Below are 13,424 nucleotides of genomic sequence, written 5' to 3'. Positions count from 1 at the left end.
TTTGGAAAATAACCAGTAGTCACACAGAGACAAATGAGGTGAATAAGGAGGGTGTTCAATCACCACGATACGATCGCCCTATTCCTTGATTTTGGTATTCAGATTTAACCTGAACAATCCTCTCCTCCCATAAACAATTTAAAAAATCCAAGTAGTAATCTGCATTCAGCATTTGACCTTCTGGAATGAATTCTTTATGGGTAATTTCTTTTGAATCAAAGAAAACAGTAAGCAATGTCTTGGCATGGTTTTTCTGCCTGCACAGTTTTTTTGGTCTTGGAGATTCTGGTCCTTTCCATTCCAAGCTTTGGCATTTTGTAAGTGGCTCATACTGAAAACACCATATTTCGTCACCTGTTACGATGCAAGGTGTGAAGCCTGGATCCTTAACAGCTGATCTTTCTGCAGAGTTCCACAAAACTGCAGTCAATAAGTGGGGCACAAAGCAACAACAGATCAGCTCTTTGCCCAAATTTTCGTTAGGAATGCAATCCACAGTTGTTTTAGGAATACCGGTGAGTTCCTCAATTAACTTGGTAGATGCACAATGATTGATCCGAAGAATTTTTGATACTTTTTGAGCATTTTCTTTGACTTGAACTGTCTGTGGTGCTCCTGTATGTGGATTATCTTCAACAATCTCTCTACTATCACAAAGTCTTGCGTACCAGTTAAAAATGTTTTTACAATTCATTGCTTTAATGCCATAAACAGTGTGTTTCATTTCTGAAGTATCTGTGGTACTTTTGCCCAGTTTAAAACAAAACTTCTGTTTGCCTGTTGCTCCAATGATACTGTTAAAGTGTCAGTTATTCTGAATAGTATGTGATGCCAGTACTGTTAAACTGAAAACAGAAGGTAGTGGAAATACCATGCTAGTTAATCCATGTATCTGTTCACAGATGGTGTTGGTAGTTACACGGCTATGAAATCAGCCACTTTTCCTGTGGAATGGATAATGTATGATGAGTAGTTGTCTACCTTCATACAAATGTTTGTAATCTACCAAATATTTTCTAGTAGCTGGAAAAGACCCCTTTTGTGAGCCATGACCCCATCACAATAATAGCCTATGGTATAGGTGTGGTTAGTTATCTGTGACACTGGAAAGATCCCATACCAGTTCAAGCACTAATTGGATACAGGACACTAGAAACTGAGGGACACATACCTTCTGTATGATTTATTGTGTGTTAAAAATCTCATTCATACATGAATGATACCGGCAGAACCAAATTCTTTTCATCTAAGAAATAATCTGTCAGGAAGTTTCATTTCCATGCACAACCTTCCACAAAATGAAAGTTTTATTCTGGAAATAACCACTAGGCTGTGACTAATTCGTTCACCATCATATCCTATTTGCAAGGAGTGCTAGTTCTGTAGGATGCACAATAACAGTTGTTGGGCATCTGGAAAAGCAAGTTTTTTTGGTGATAGTTTCATTCTAGTAACCAGTTTTGATCAGTAAATATGACTCAGTTCAGCCCACACTTCAAAGAAAAGTAAAATTTAATGTCTAGGATCCAAGATTAGGATATAACACCCCATCAGTGATGAGCTCATTAGATATAGTGCACAAGCTCGGAATGGGAAAGGAAATCAACCTTGTCCTTTTCAAAGGAGCCTACTGAGCATATGCCTTATGTGATTTAGGGAAACCAAAATATATAACAGCAACAAACAATACATGTATGAAAATTGATAACTTCTGTAGGTGCATCCATGGAATGCTCAATTTTGGGAGATTTTACTAATGATATAATTGGTCATTGGCATGACATTTAAATATTTACTACAGTTGACCATTAAAATTATGTTCATTAGTTGACTAGAACAAATATTTTATATTTGATATAAAAGTACTGATGCTGGAAATGAACATCTGCAGTAGGTTATAAGAGATGAGAGAGAAGTGAGGAGTTGTATGATAAACAGTAAAATGGCAACACAATTTTTAATATTGTACTATAAATATTCTATCTTTTGATTATGAAGTTTGTTCAGCCAGTTAAAGGTACATAGTGGGATAGCAGGTATTTTTGGGTCCATAAATGAGAATAGAGTAACAGAAAATAAAACTCCTTAGAACATTTGTGAAGACAATATGGTAACTGAATATCTGTCTATCTGGCAGTTAATAAATATGGAGTTACCAAATCATATTTTGTAAGTGGTAATATTAAATATCTGGCACTAGCTCTGGACATTCGTAGTAGATAATGGAGGCTTCTATTGTAGGGCCCTTGTCTGCTGAGATGAAGCAGATTGAGTCATCAAATCTGGAAAGTGATTACTAGATGATTAACAGAAGGTGTGTGATGAATGTTTTGTGGAAATTGTAAAAAGCATCTCCTAACTGAATTACATTGTTCTGAACATTCTTTATGCCATAAGCTCCTATATTAACTTACCCACAGTTCATGAAGTTCTTGTCCAGAATTCATTTGTTCCATTCCAGTTTGTAACATGCTATTGGTAGGTTATGTCTGTCTGTATGTCCATCAAGTTGAACTATATTTTGAAACTGCACAGCATATGCAGCATATTTTACAAGGACACTGAAAATTATTTAGTGTAGTGCACTGGACATAATATGTCTGTCATTTCTTTTTTATACGGTATTATTGTAAATATCCACATACTAGTAGTGTTGCCCTCATGCCAACTGACTCTGCAGTTATGGAAAACAACATCCAGTCAGCGTAAGAATAATGAGAAATCTAATCTGAAACATATACCAACTTTTTCAGATACCATAAAATTTTGTATAATAACTCAATCACTGTTATTTAATGGGATATGTCACAGCTCGTACTATTTCTTCCTCTATAGCTATTCAGTACATTTCCACACCATAAAATTTTGTATAATAGTTTAATGAGTGTTACTTAATGGCATGTGTCACAGGCTGTGCCATCTCTTGCTCTACTGTAGCTATTCAGTACATTTCGTTCTATTGAACAAACATACTAATATGATGACATGCGCAACCAGCCTAATTTTCTCCCCTGCAAAAATAAATGTACATCAGAAATTCATTCAACTGTACAGAATTTTGTGAAAATTTCCTGTATGAATGTACAGTCAATTAAAAAAAAACACAGTAACTATATCCGTTTTAGCTTCAAGCAATGGAAAACAGGATTGAATAACGACAATATTATGAAGAGAATAGTTGCTACTCATAATTTAGCAGAGATGCTGACTCGCAGATAGGCACATCAAAAAGACTGCCAAACAAAGCTTTCGGTCAAACAGGCCATCATCAGAATCCGACAACACACACACACACAGAGAGAGGTGGGGGGGGGGGGGGTTGGCCTTGGCAGCCAGAGACAGTGGCCACGTATGCATACATGAGTTGAGTTTTGTGTGTGTGTGTGTGTGTGTGTGTGTGTGTGTGTGTGTGTGTGTGTGTGTGTGTGGTTCAAATGGCTCTGAGCACTATGGGACTTAACATCTTAGGTCATCAGTCCCATAGAACTTAGAACTAGTTAAACCTAACTAACCTAAGGACATCACACACATCCATGCCCGAGGCAGGATTCGAACCTGCGACCGTAGCAGTCGCGCGGTTCTGGACTGCGCGCCTAGAACCACGAGACCATGTGTGTGTGTGTGTGTGTGTGTGTGTGTGTGTGTGTGTGTGTGTGTGTGTGTGTGTGTGTGCACATTTTAGCTTCAGGTACTTAAATACATTTTGATTGTTTTGATGTTGCCTACCACAATGTCGTCATGTAGGTCATTTTATCATGAGAAAGCCAGCATGAAATTTCCTTGGTTCACCTTCAGCCTAACATTCTTCTTTTCACAGTAATCACTATGACATTTTCAATTCACTCTTCTTCCTACTCATTTATGTGTCTTTGTATCCCTTCTTGTTACTTCCAGCATTCGTCTCCATTATCCATTAAGCAGCTTTATTTTATGAGTGCATTGATGTTCCGTTTCTCACTACCACAGGTAAAGTGAAAGTGCATTCCCTTTATTGATTCTGTTTTACACAAGTTGTGAATTTACTTTCAAATATGACACTCCATTTCTCAAATGAACTTCTGCTTAATGATTTCAGTATTTTCTTATTCATTATTCTCAGTTAAATACTAGTTTGGTAATTGATCCAATAATACACTGCTAATTTTCACTGGTTCCTTTTCAGCATACTGTTCATCATTTTGGTCTTACTGTGGCTGTTTTTCAACTCTGCTCTCATACTTGCTTAGTTTAGTTATTTGATGTATATTGAAATATTTGTGCTGTAGAGGCAAACAAAATAATTTCACCCAAAACCAAACTTAGTTGATAATAAGAAGCTTTGTTACATGGAAGCACGTAGTATAATGGCTTCTCAGTTCAGATTTCTCCACTCTCCTATTGTAATCTCATTGCAGCTATAATTTAACTCTTTCTAATTTACTGTACAATTTCACTTCACCCCAAGGCCACTGGAGACTAGGAATTTCTTGTGATTTCAGGAGATTTGGAATTCAACTGGTCGCTGGTGGTTTGACATTGACTTATTCTGCACATCTTATGACCATTTTATAGAATATAAGCAATTTAAATCTTTATATTTCATCCTTTCCAAATCCATTTTTTATTTAACATTTCTCTGAAGCGTTTGTTTAGAAGTTGCACATCATATTGCATTCATCAGTGTGGTTGTCTAAATAGAAGTTTTTCATAACTGTGCCATTTATGATGAAGTGGTAAGAACATTAAAGGCTGGAAAAACAATCATTTTATATGTACCGAATTAAATTACCAAGCTACGTGAGCATATCAAGCAGCCCACTCACAAATACAATTTTCGTCCAGCCATTCCCCTTCAAAACGCAAAGCCCTTTTGACTATCCCATCTTCCATTATTCATGTGGTCCAAGTTGACTTAGAGAGTTAACATCAGTTTTCTCTGTCTTCTTTTTGTAGGGATTATGTGACATTCCTAGGCATAATTACCACTATGTGATTTGGGTTTACAGAATGGTTGTTATACCAATATGATATGAAGATTCTATGTGACAGCAAATTGTGTAAAACAGGCATGTTCTTTCATTGAAAGCTTAAGCTGTGATAAGTGTTTTGCTTAGGTGAGCTCACACTGTAAATCCTCGTACAAGCTGCTACTCATGACAGAAGGGAAGAAATAGTTGAACTATATGCACTGTTTTCTTTCTGGAACAAGTATCTAGTCATTCAAATGTTATATTGGCACATGCATGAAGATGAACCTACAAAAATGCGAAACTTGGACCAAACATAGAAAGAACTGCTACAGTATACTACAGAAGGTAACTTAAAGAAATAAACAGTGAGACAAATAGAAATGACACTTTTGTTCAAAGACAGTAATTACACTGAAGTCAACATGATACATGATGGACCCCGGGGTATTACAAAGGTTGGACGTGGTTCTTCATAAGGTGTGTGACCACCATAGATAGCAGTGCATACTCTGCAACATGCTCCCAAGCTGATCACAATGTTGGTTAGGAGCCCTTGTGTCATTTCTATGTGCATTACATGTCCTCACCCCCATATTGTTGAACATGATTGTTGTGATGGCCCAGGTGTTATGGTGTGGGGAGGCATAATGTTGCATGGGTGTACTGACCTCCAAATCTTTGAACATGATATACTCTCCAGTCAATGTTACTGCGACACTGTACTTATTCTCCATATGCATCTTGCCAGCAGTTTATTGGTTCTGATCTAATTTTTATGGATGACAATGCACGACCGCATCGAAAAGTACAGGTGGAGGAGTTCTTGAATGAGAAAATATTTGGCGAATGGACTGACCTGCCCATGCCCCCTACTTAAATCCTATTGAGCACTTGTGGGATGCATTGGGAAAACATATTGAATCACATCTGCATGCACCGTCAACCGTCCAGCATCTGTCAACCATGTTGGTGGAAGAATGGAATGCCCAACCACAAGAACTCCTTAACAACCTTGTGGCCAGCATGGGAGTGTGTTGCAGAGCATGCATCTCTGTCCATAGAGATCACACACCCTATTAAGAATCATGTCCCACCTTTTGTAATTTCTAGGGGGGCCATCCTGAATTTCAGAGACTTCAGTGTAAATATTGTCTTTGAGTAAAAGTGTCATTTCAATTTGTCTCATTGGATATATCTTTCAATTATATTCTGTACTGTACTGTGGCAGTTGTCTTTTTATATACAGTCTAAGTTTCATCGAGATGTGTTCCTTGGTATTGACATGTCATATGGAAGTTATTTTCATCCTTAAGTTCTCCAGTGTAATTATCCATTGCTTATTTTATGTGCTTTGTAACCCAGCAGTTTATAAGAACATATTTCTTAAATGAAGAGCAATTCTGATATTTTTCTGTAATATTCTAAAGTAGTTTTTAGCATAGAGGGCAATTTTTTTCATCTGCTGTTGACAGTGTCCGAGTTATATATTCTCCTTTGGCTGAAAACTAATTTTACAGCTACAGGGTACATAACCAACAGCCCTGTCTATTTATTCTAAAACTTTAATTTAATGTTATGACAAGGATAGATTGCTACTCAAATCATATAGCAGAGATGTTGAGCTGCAGACAAGCACAAGAAATGGCCCTGACAGCCAGAGACAGTGGTTATGTGTGTGTGAGCTGCATCTGGATGAATGTGTGTGTGTGTGTGTGTGTGTGTGTGTGTGTGTGTGTGTGTGTGTGTCAGAAGAAGACCTTCTGGCTGAAAGCTTACGTGCTTAGTTGTCTTTTTGTTGTATCTTTCTTCCAACATTGTTATTATTCCATCCTGGAGTTTCCATTGTTTGAAAACTTTAGTTTAGTATTATTGAAATAGATAAAATTTATTCACCAAAAATTGTCATTTGTTATATGGCTACAAATCTTTCATGACAGAGTGCTGAAAAAAGTTCATGGTTAATTTGGTGCATCAAATTCAGATAAAAAGCAAAGTTTGTGAGGACTACCTCCATCATTGTCAGGCTTAGCTGCTGACAACAGTGATGGAGTTGGTCTCCAAAAGCTTTGGATTTTATCTGAATTTGATGCAGCAAGTTAACTGAGAATATTTTAGCCATTGATTTCTCATGTTGCCAAGCTCTTTGGTGGTTTTTGCTTGTGCATGCAAGAATTTTTCCAAATAAACTTCAATTTTCTGTTAATTTTTATATTTTAATGCAATAAAATACATGTAATGTCCCACCAATAACATTTCTATCACATACGTTAACAAAATAGAGAAATGCTTCATGTTAAAATGTTCTGAATACATGAAACTTTTGTATTGGCAAAAAACGCAGGTCATATTAAATAGAAAACTTTTTATATTCTGTATCTCAGTCCCACACTTAGTTTCACATTTCATATCAGGAGCTGAGGGGCAGACTGGAGAAGGCCAACAGATTTCTGCTTCCCAGAGACAAGAACAAGTAAAAGTAGATATATCAGTTAAAGTGTTTCCGAAAGCTAGTAAGGTCAGTGAACAGTATACAATGTCTTGACTTAAGCTTTCATACTGCGTTTTGACAATATTTCTTAGGCTTGTGATTTCATGTACCTAGAATTATTGCAGCAAAATAATAATTTAAACGTTTCACTTTCTGTAAATAATTAAATAAGTGGGCAACATTTCATTTCTGTAACTGTGGGGATGCACAATATTGTGTGCTTGATGTTGCCCACAGTATTTCAATTAAAATTATTTTCTTTCAGTTGACCATAGATTCATTGTCACTGTTGCTCCCAATTAACTGTCTTGCAAAGAAAGTGTTCCCTCAACCCTGTGCCTCCAACTTAGTCTGACATATTTTGTTTTGATTTCTCTCAACAAAATATAAATTAAACTTAATTTGTTTTACTATTTCTGGATGTGATAGTATTCTGTTATTTTCTCCTCCCCACTTCATTCTTTGTCTGGCTCATACATTTAAAAAATTATATCAAGAACGTTACTGTCCATTAATTATTTTTTTACTTTTTGTTATACTGATACTTCTGTTGTAGGTCATGCACTATTGTCAGATTTTAAGTTTCATAAAATATGGTGAACATGTGTAAATATATAGTTGTTGCAGGGAACTACAAAGTTGCAAATGCTGAACAAGTATGAATTTTCACTCTCTTTAAAGAGCCAAGTGAGTGAAAGGCTAGTGAATATGCTTTTTGGTGTTGTAATGTGTAACCACCTTGAAAGTCAACAACATGTATTGAACACAACTGAAATTTCTGTAACAAGGGTTTAAAATTGCCTGTTATTCCGCAAAACCAAACAGTAATAGTTTTTGATACAGATAATGTAAGGAATAATTCCTGATTGAAGTTAATATTGCCATGAACTGTGGTGCATGCAGTATGGCATAGCTGTCAGTGTCACCAGCTGGCATGCTGCAAGTCTTCGGTTCAAACTAAACCACCGGCAATCAGCTGTTGTTTAGTGTTTGTCATTTCTGGAACGTTCTTGAAATTTCTTATGTTCGTAATATTTGCATATTCTGGATTTGATTGGATTGGATTGTTTGGGGGAAGAGACCAAACAACAAGGTTATCAGTCTCATCGGATTCGGGAAGGAAGTTGGCCGTGCCCTTTCAAAGGAACCATCCCGGCATTTGCCTGGAGCGATTTAGGGAAATCACGGAAAACCTAAATCAGGATGGCCAGACGCAGGATTGAACCGTCGTCCTCCCGAATGCGAGTCCAGTGTGCTAACCACTGCGCCACCTCACTCGGTGCATATTCTGGAATATTCTATGTTTGTATAAATAGTAGCTCTCCTCGCCCAGGACATCTGTTATGGTTGTATGATAGTGATTGTAATAAACATGCTTTCAGTACTAATAGTTGTACTTTTTATTGATGACTCTCATTGAGAATTTGGACTCAATTCTGGTTAAAGTGTGACATTGTTTGGTGGGGAAACTGGGTAATTCAAAATATATTTGTCACCATAGCTGCAATTGGACTACATAAGAGCTGTCACATGCACAGATAGGAACTAGAACACAAGCAGTACTTCATTCCCACAGTCCATATATGCAAGAAACCACTGGATTCTGAAACAGCAGCAAGTCATCTGCACAACAGGCATCCTTCAGTGTTTTCCAGAGATGCTAGTCAGGTCTCGACTAAATGACTGAAAGGATTTGACCGAGTTGCGAGCTACAATAGGTGGGATGACATAATGTGTTTGGCAATTGTGTGCTTTTACTTGGACAGCACAGGATAGCATTGGTTCGGGAACAATGAAGAGAATCTCAGTAGCTGGGATTAATTCCAGATCGAACTGAGGAAAATATTCAACAACAATAAGCAGCAAGTCTGCTGGGTGGGTGGGGAGGAGAAAAAAAAGGTTTCAGTGAAAGAGATATGACCATCTGCTGAATTTGGTCCCAATGGCAGTTATGGAATACCAGGGGAACTTCACCTCTCTCGTGCATAGGACAGCCGAACCAGACCAGGAAGAGCAGCTTAATGCTATCAGTGAAGAATAATTCTCTAATACCACCTCAGATAATGCAAGGGAGGCAGCCACTATTGAGCTGCCACTAGGATCCAGCCTCACCAAGGAAAGGCACTGGTGACTGTTAGCCATAGTGCCAATTTTTTAATACTTTTTAGTCCAGAGTGGCAGAAAGACAGACCAAGCAAGCATTGGTAAAACACTGTGTCAACACTGGGGATCATCCATAAATTAACCACTGCTCATGTAGGGTGCCACTGCCTGGATAATTCAGACAAAAGTGGAGAAGATTCTACAAGATGACATTAATGAAATTGTAGAGAATCCTTGGTCATCTTCTGATGTTCTTACGAAGAAGAAGAATGATACATGGTGTATCTGTGTGGATCACTAACTATTGAACGAAATCACAAAAATAGTTGTTTACTACCCATTACTGTGTATTGATGACATCCTAGACTACTTTAGAGGAGCAAAGTATTTCTCAGCTATGGACATTTAGCTGGGCTACTGGCAAATCAAAGTTGATGACACTCACCTGGAAAAGACTGCATTCATAACTTCTGCCAATATCTATGAGTTCAAAGTTATGCCATTTGGACTCTGTAACACTCCAGCCACCTTGGAGTATATGATGAACAATGCGCTTGGATACCTCAAATGTAAGGTGTGTCTTCGATATCTGTATGACAGTCATTTTTTCAAAGACGTTTGAATAACATTTAAGCCACCTGACAACTGTATTGAAGTGTTTTCAGACTGCAGGCCTCCACCTGAATTGAAAAAAATACCTTTTCAAAGAAATAAATTCTTGCGGCACCAAGTGAATAACGGTAGAGTCCATCATGATCCAGAGAAAATATGAACATCACAGATTTTCTGACTCCTTCACATATTTGCGATGTGAAATTTCCTGGAAATATGCTCATACTATTGGCCATTCATAAAGGACTCCAGTATCCAGGCACATCCCTTTGCAAGAATTACTGTAGGAAGATACCAAATTTACTTGCAACAAGATGCATGAAAGATACTAGTATCGTCTCCAGTCCTAGCATTGTATGATGAGGTTGCCAAGACAGAACTCCACACTGTCACTAGCAGTTATGGGATAGGTGCAGTTCTACTGCGCATTTGAGAAGATGCTGAAAAGATGATAAGCTTATGCTTCCTGAGTATTCTTCAAGTTAGGGAGGAATAACTCTACAACCAAGAAAGAATGCCTTGCAGTTGTCTCGGCCATCAACAAGTTCTGACCATATTTATTTGATAAACAATTCACCATTGTAACAGATCACCATTCTCTATACTGGTTAACTAACTTGAAGGATTCATCAAGTTGAATGGCAAGATCATCACTGAGGCTTCAGGAATATGATGTCACAGTTGTAGGCAAAGATGTACAGAAACACAAGAACACTGACTGCCTTTCAGGGAAACCTGTGATGGAACACAGCAGCATGGGTGAAATCTCAGTCATGACTGCATTAAATGACCTTGCTGTTGAACAGGATGACAACTTGAAACACCTCATGACCAAGACAAAGAAGCAAGACAGTTGGCTCACCCAAGAGAAAGACCAAGAGCACAAAATGCCAAGCACCAGCCCAGGAAACTTGGTGTAAATTTTTATGTATGTACAAACAATGAGGTAGTTGGAAATATACTAAGACACTCCTTTGGACTCCATTGTATTCTTCATTGTGTGTCAGACATCGCATATTTAGTTGAGTATAATGACCTCTCACACAGAATACAAAAGCATCTAGACATCTTCCATACCCTCTGTATGAAGCCATACTAGAATCCTGAGGCACAGATCAGTGATGGGAGATTGTAGTTCAGAGGAACAGTTCTAGTTCAAAGGAATGGAAGACCTGTTCAATGTAGCTTTGACGGGAAGGGCTACCTTCATTGATCATCATGTCATCACGTTGAAGAAAATGTGACAAAACAACCAAAATGCAAGGATCCATCAGCACTACCATTCACAAGATCTAGATCCAGGGTGCTTGTGTCAGTCTGTTGGGAACTTCTGAAACAGCGGGCAATGTTTTCCCATAGGGGAAGCAAAGTCACAAGCTATGGTGCATGCAGTGTGGTGGCAGTTAATGTCACTGGCTGGTGTGCTGTGTGTCACCAGTTCAAACCTGACCATGGGCAATTATTTGTTATTTAGCATTTATTATTTCTGGAAAGTTCTCAAAATTTCTTATGTTTCTATATTGTGGAATACTCGATATTGGTCTAAATGCAGTATTCTCCTTCCAGAAGTTCTGGCTGTATGCTGATATTCATAGTAAATGTGCTTTCAATGCCAAGTATTGTACTTCATTGATGACCCTGCTTTGGGATTTGGGCTTGATTCTGGTTACGATGTCATGATATAAGTCCAAGCACTACACTTCATTATGCATTCATAATGAAAATTGCAATATTAAACACAGTTCTGATTAAGTCTTGTGGAAGCAAAACCCACTCTCTCGTCAGCCAAAGCGCTGTCCGACACGAGGCTAATTCAATCCAGATAAGAGAGCGGCATTGGCTGTAATTCATTTTTAGAGAGAAACTTGGATAAAAGGATCTGTGAGCTAATAGACTGCTGAGCTGTCCTACATTTGCCTGCTACAGAAGTTCACGTGACCAACCTGCGATATCGACGGCTTTCCCACAACAGGTGCCATCACTGGACGTAAGCAGTTCCATTTCCATTGGGCTTACAAAATTGGTCAACCTTTGAACTGGCACGTAGGGCTAGTATCTTCCGGCTGGTGCCAGGGAGCATGACGTGGTGCAAGCGACCAGGAATTGGCAGATGTCATGTTGGTGGAGTGGTGTGTCTGCATCTGCTTTGTGTTCCAGGAGTGGTAACCAGAGATCCAGATGCATCCTGTAAGGGCACCCATAAAACAGCTCCACCTGGTTTCGACCATTTATAGCCGTGGACTTGTAATAAGCTAGGAAAGCATTTGGTGATGAAGCCCATTCAGTTGACGCTAAGCGCTTTAACATTTGGGATTTTAAATGTATGAGCAAACCATTCCGCCAGCCCGTATGAGGTTGAATAGAATGGGGTGTTTTGAGGTGTTTAATTTTATTGTGGATGCAAAACATTTGATATCACTTGCCATGAACTGGAGACAGTCGTCAGTCACCAGCATGCAGGGTGCACTCCCTATTGAAAAGATATGTTCCAGCACTTCCATTGTGGCTGCCATTGTTGTCTGCAGGAGGTAGCTGGCGTATGGGAAGTGGAAGGAGGAGTCCTTGATGATTAACCACATGAACCCCCTTTGGAAGGGCATGCAAAGTGAGAATGTGTGCGGTTCCGAGACTGCATTGGCACAGACCACAGAGAAAACAACCAGAGTGGAGCTGGCTGGTGCTCCTGACAAATGTACACTATCAAACCATGCATGTATCATCATTGTGCGTATGAGACCAGTAGATGTAGCAGCTTGCCATTTGCTTCATCCTGAAAATCCCACAGTGGGATTGATGTAGAAGTTAAATGAAGTTGTAGGGAGGGTGGCACCACAATACGACACAATTTGTTATCTTCTCTCATGCTACCAGTGGCCAGAGTGCCATTATATAATTCACACATCACCAAATCCCTGTAGTAGTGTGTACAAGAAACCTCTGAAATATGGTAGGGCCACCAGCCATGCCCAAAGGCAATCTGTTATGTTGATGCTGTTTAAATGGTGTATATATGACTAAAATTTCCCTTGAGTCTTTGTCAAGAGGCTGCTGTAAATATGACTCCACATTAGAAAAGATTTTTCCTTGTGAAGGTTTAGAAAAAATATTGTGTACACAAGTTAAGGGATAAAAATCGATCCCCACTTGAGGACTAACAGATTGTTGGAAAAATGGTTGAATAAGGAGAATATGTCTGACAGCAGTAACACAATCTGACAACAGGACTAACTTTTGAATCAAATAATATAACTATGGATTCGTAGACAGCAAAG

At 38.6% G+C, this 13,424-nt stretch overlaps 1 protein-coding gene across 11 annotated transcripts in view; it reads left to right on the top strand.

Annotated features, from left to right (window-relative positions):
• The window catches only part of LOC126237017 (serologically defined colon cancer antigen 8 homolog), a 214,136-nt gene that overhangs the window by 168,417 nt on the left and 32,295 nt on the right, over nt 1-13,424 (top strand). For 4 of the 11 annotated variants that reach the window (XR_007545021.1, XR_007545020.1, XM_049946751.1 and 1 more), the window contains one exon: nt 7,361-7,464. The exons of the other annotated variants lie outside the window; for them this stretch is intronic. Coding sequence is in view for 2 of the 4 variants with exons in the window: in XM_049946751.1 (XP_049802708.1) it covers nt 7,361-7,464 (104 nt within the window). In the remaining 2 variants the exon portion in view is untranslated. Of the gene's footprint in view, nt 1-7,360; nt 7,465-13,424 lie in introns of those variants that run through there. 11 annotated transcript variants of the gene reach the window in all.

The sequence above is a fragment of the Schistocerca nitens genome, chromosome 2 (assembly GCF_023898315.1).
Source record: "Schistocerca nitens isolate TAMUIC-IGC-003100 chromosome 2, iqSchNite1.1, whole genome shotgun sequence".
Classification (NCBI taxonomy): Eukaryota; Metazoa; Arthropoda; class Insecta; order Orthoptera; family Acrididae; genus Schistocerca; species Schistocerca nitens.
This window is presented reverse-complemented; position numbering and strand designations above follow the sequence as displayed.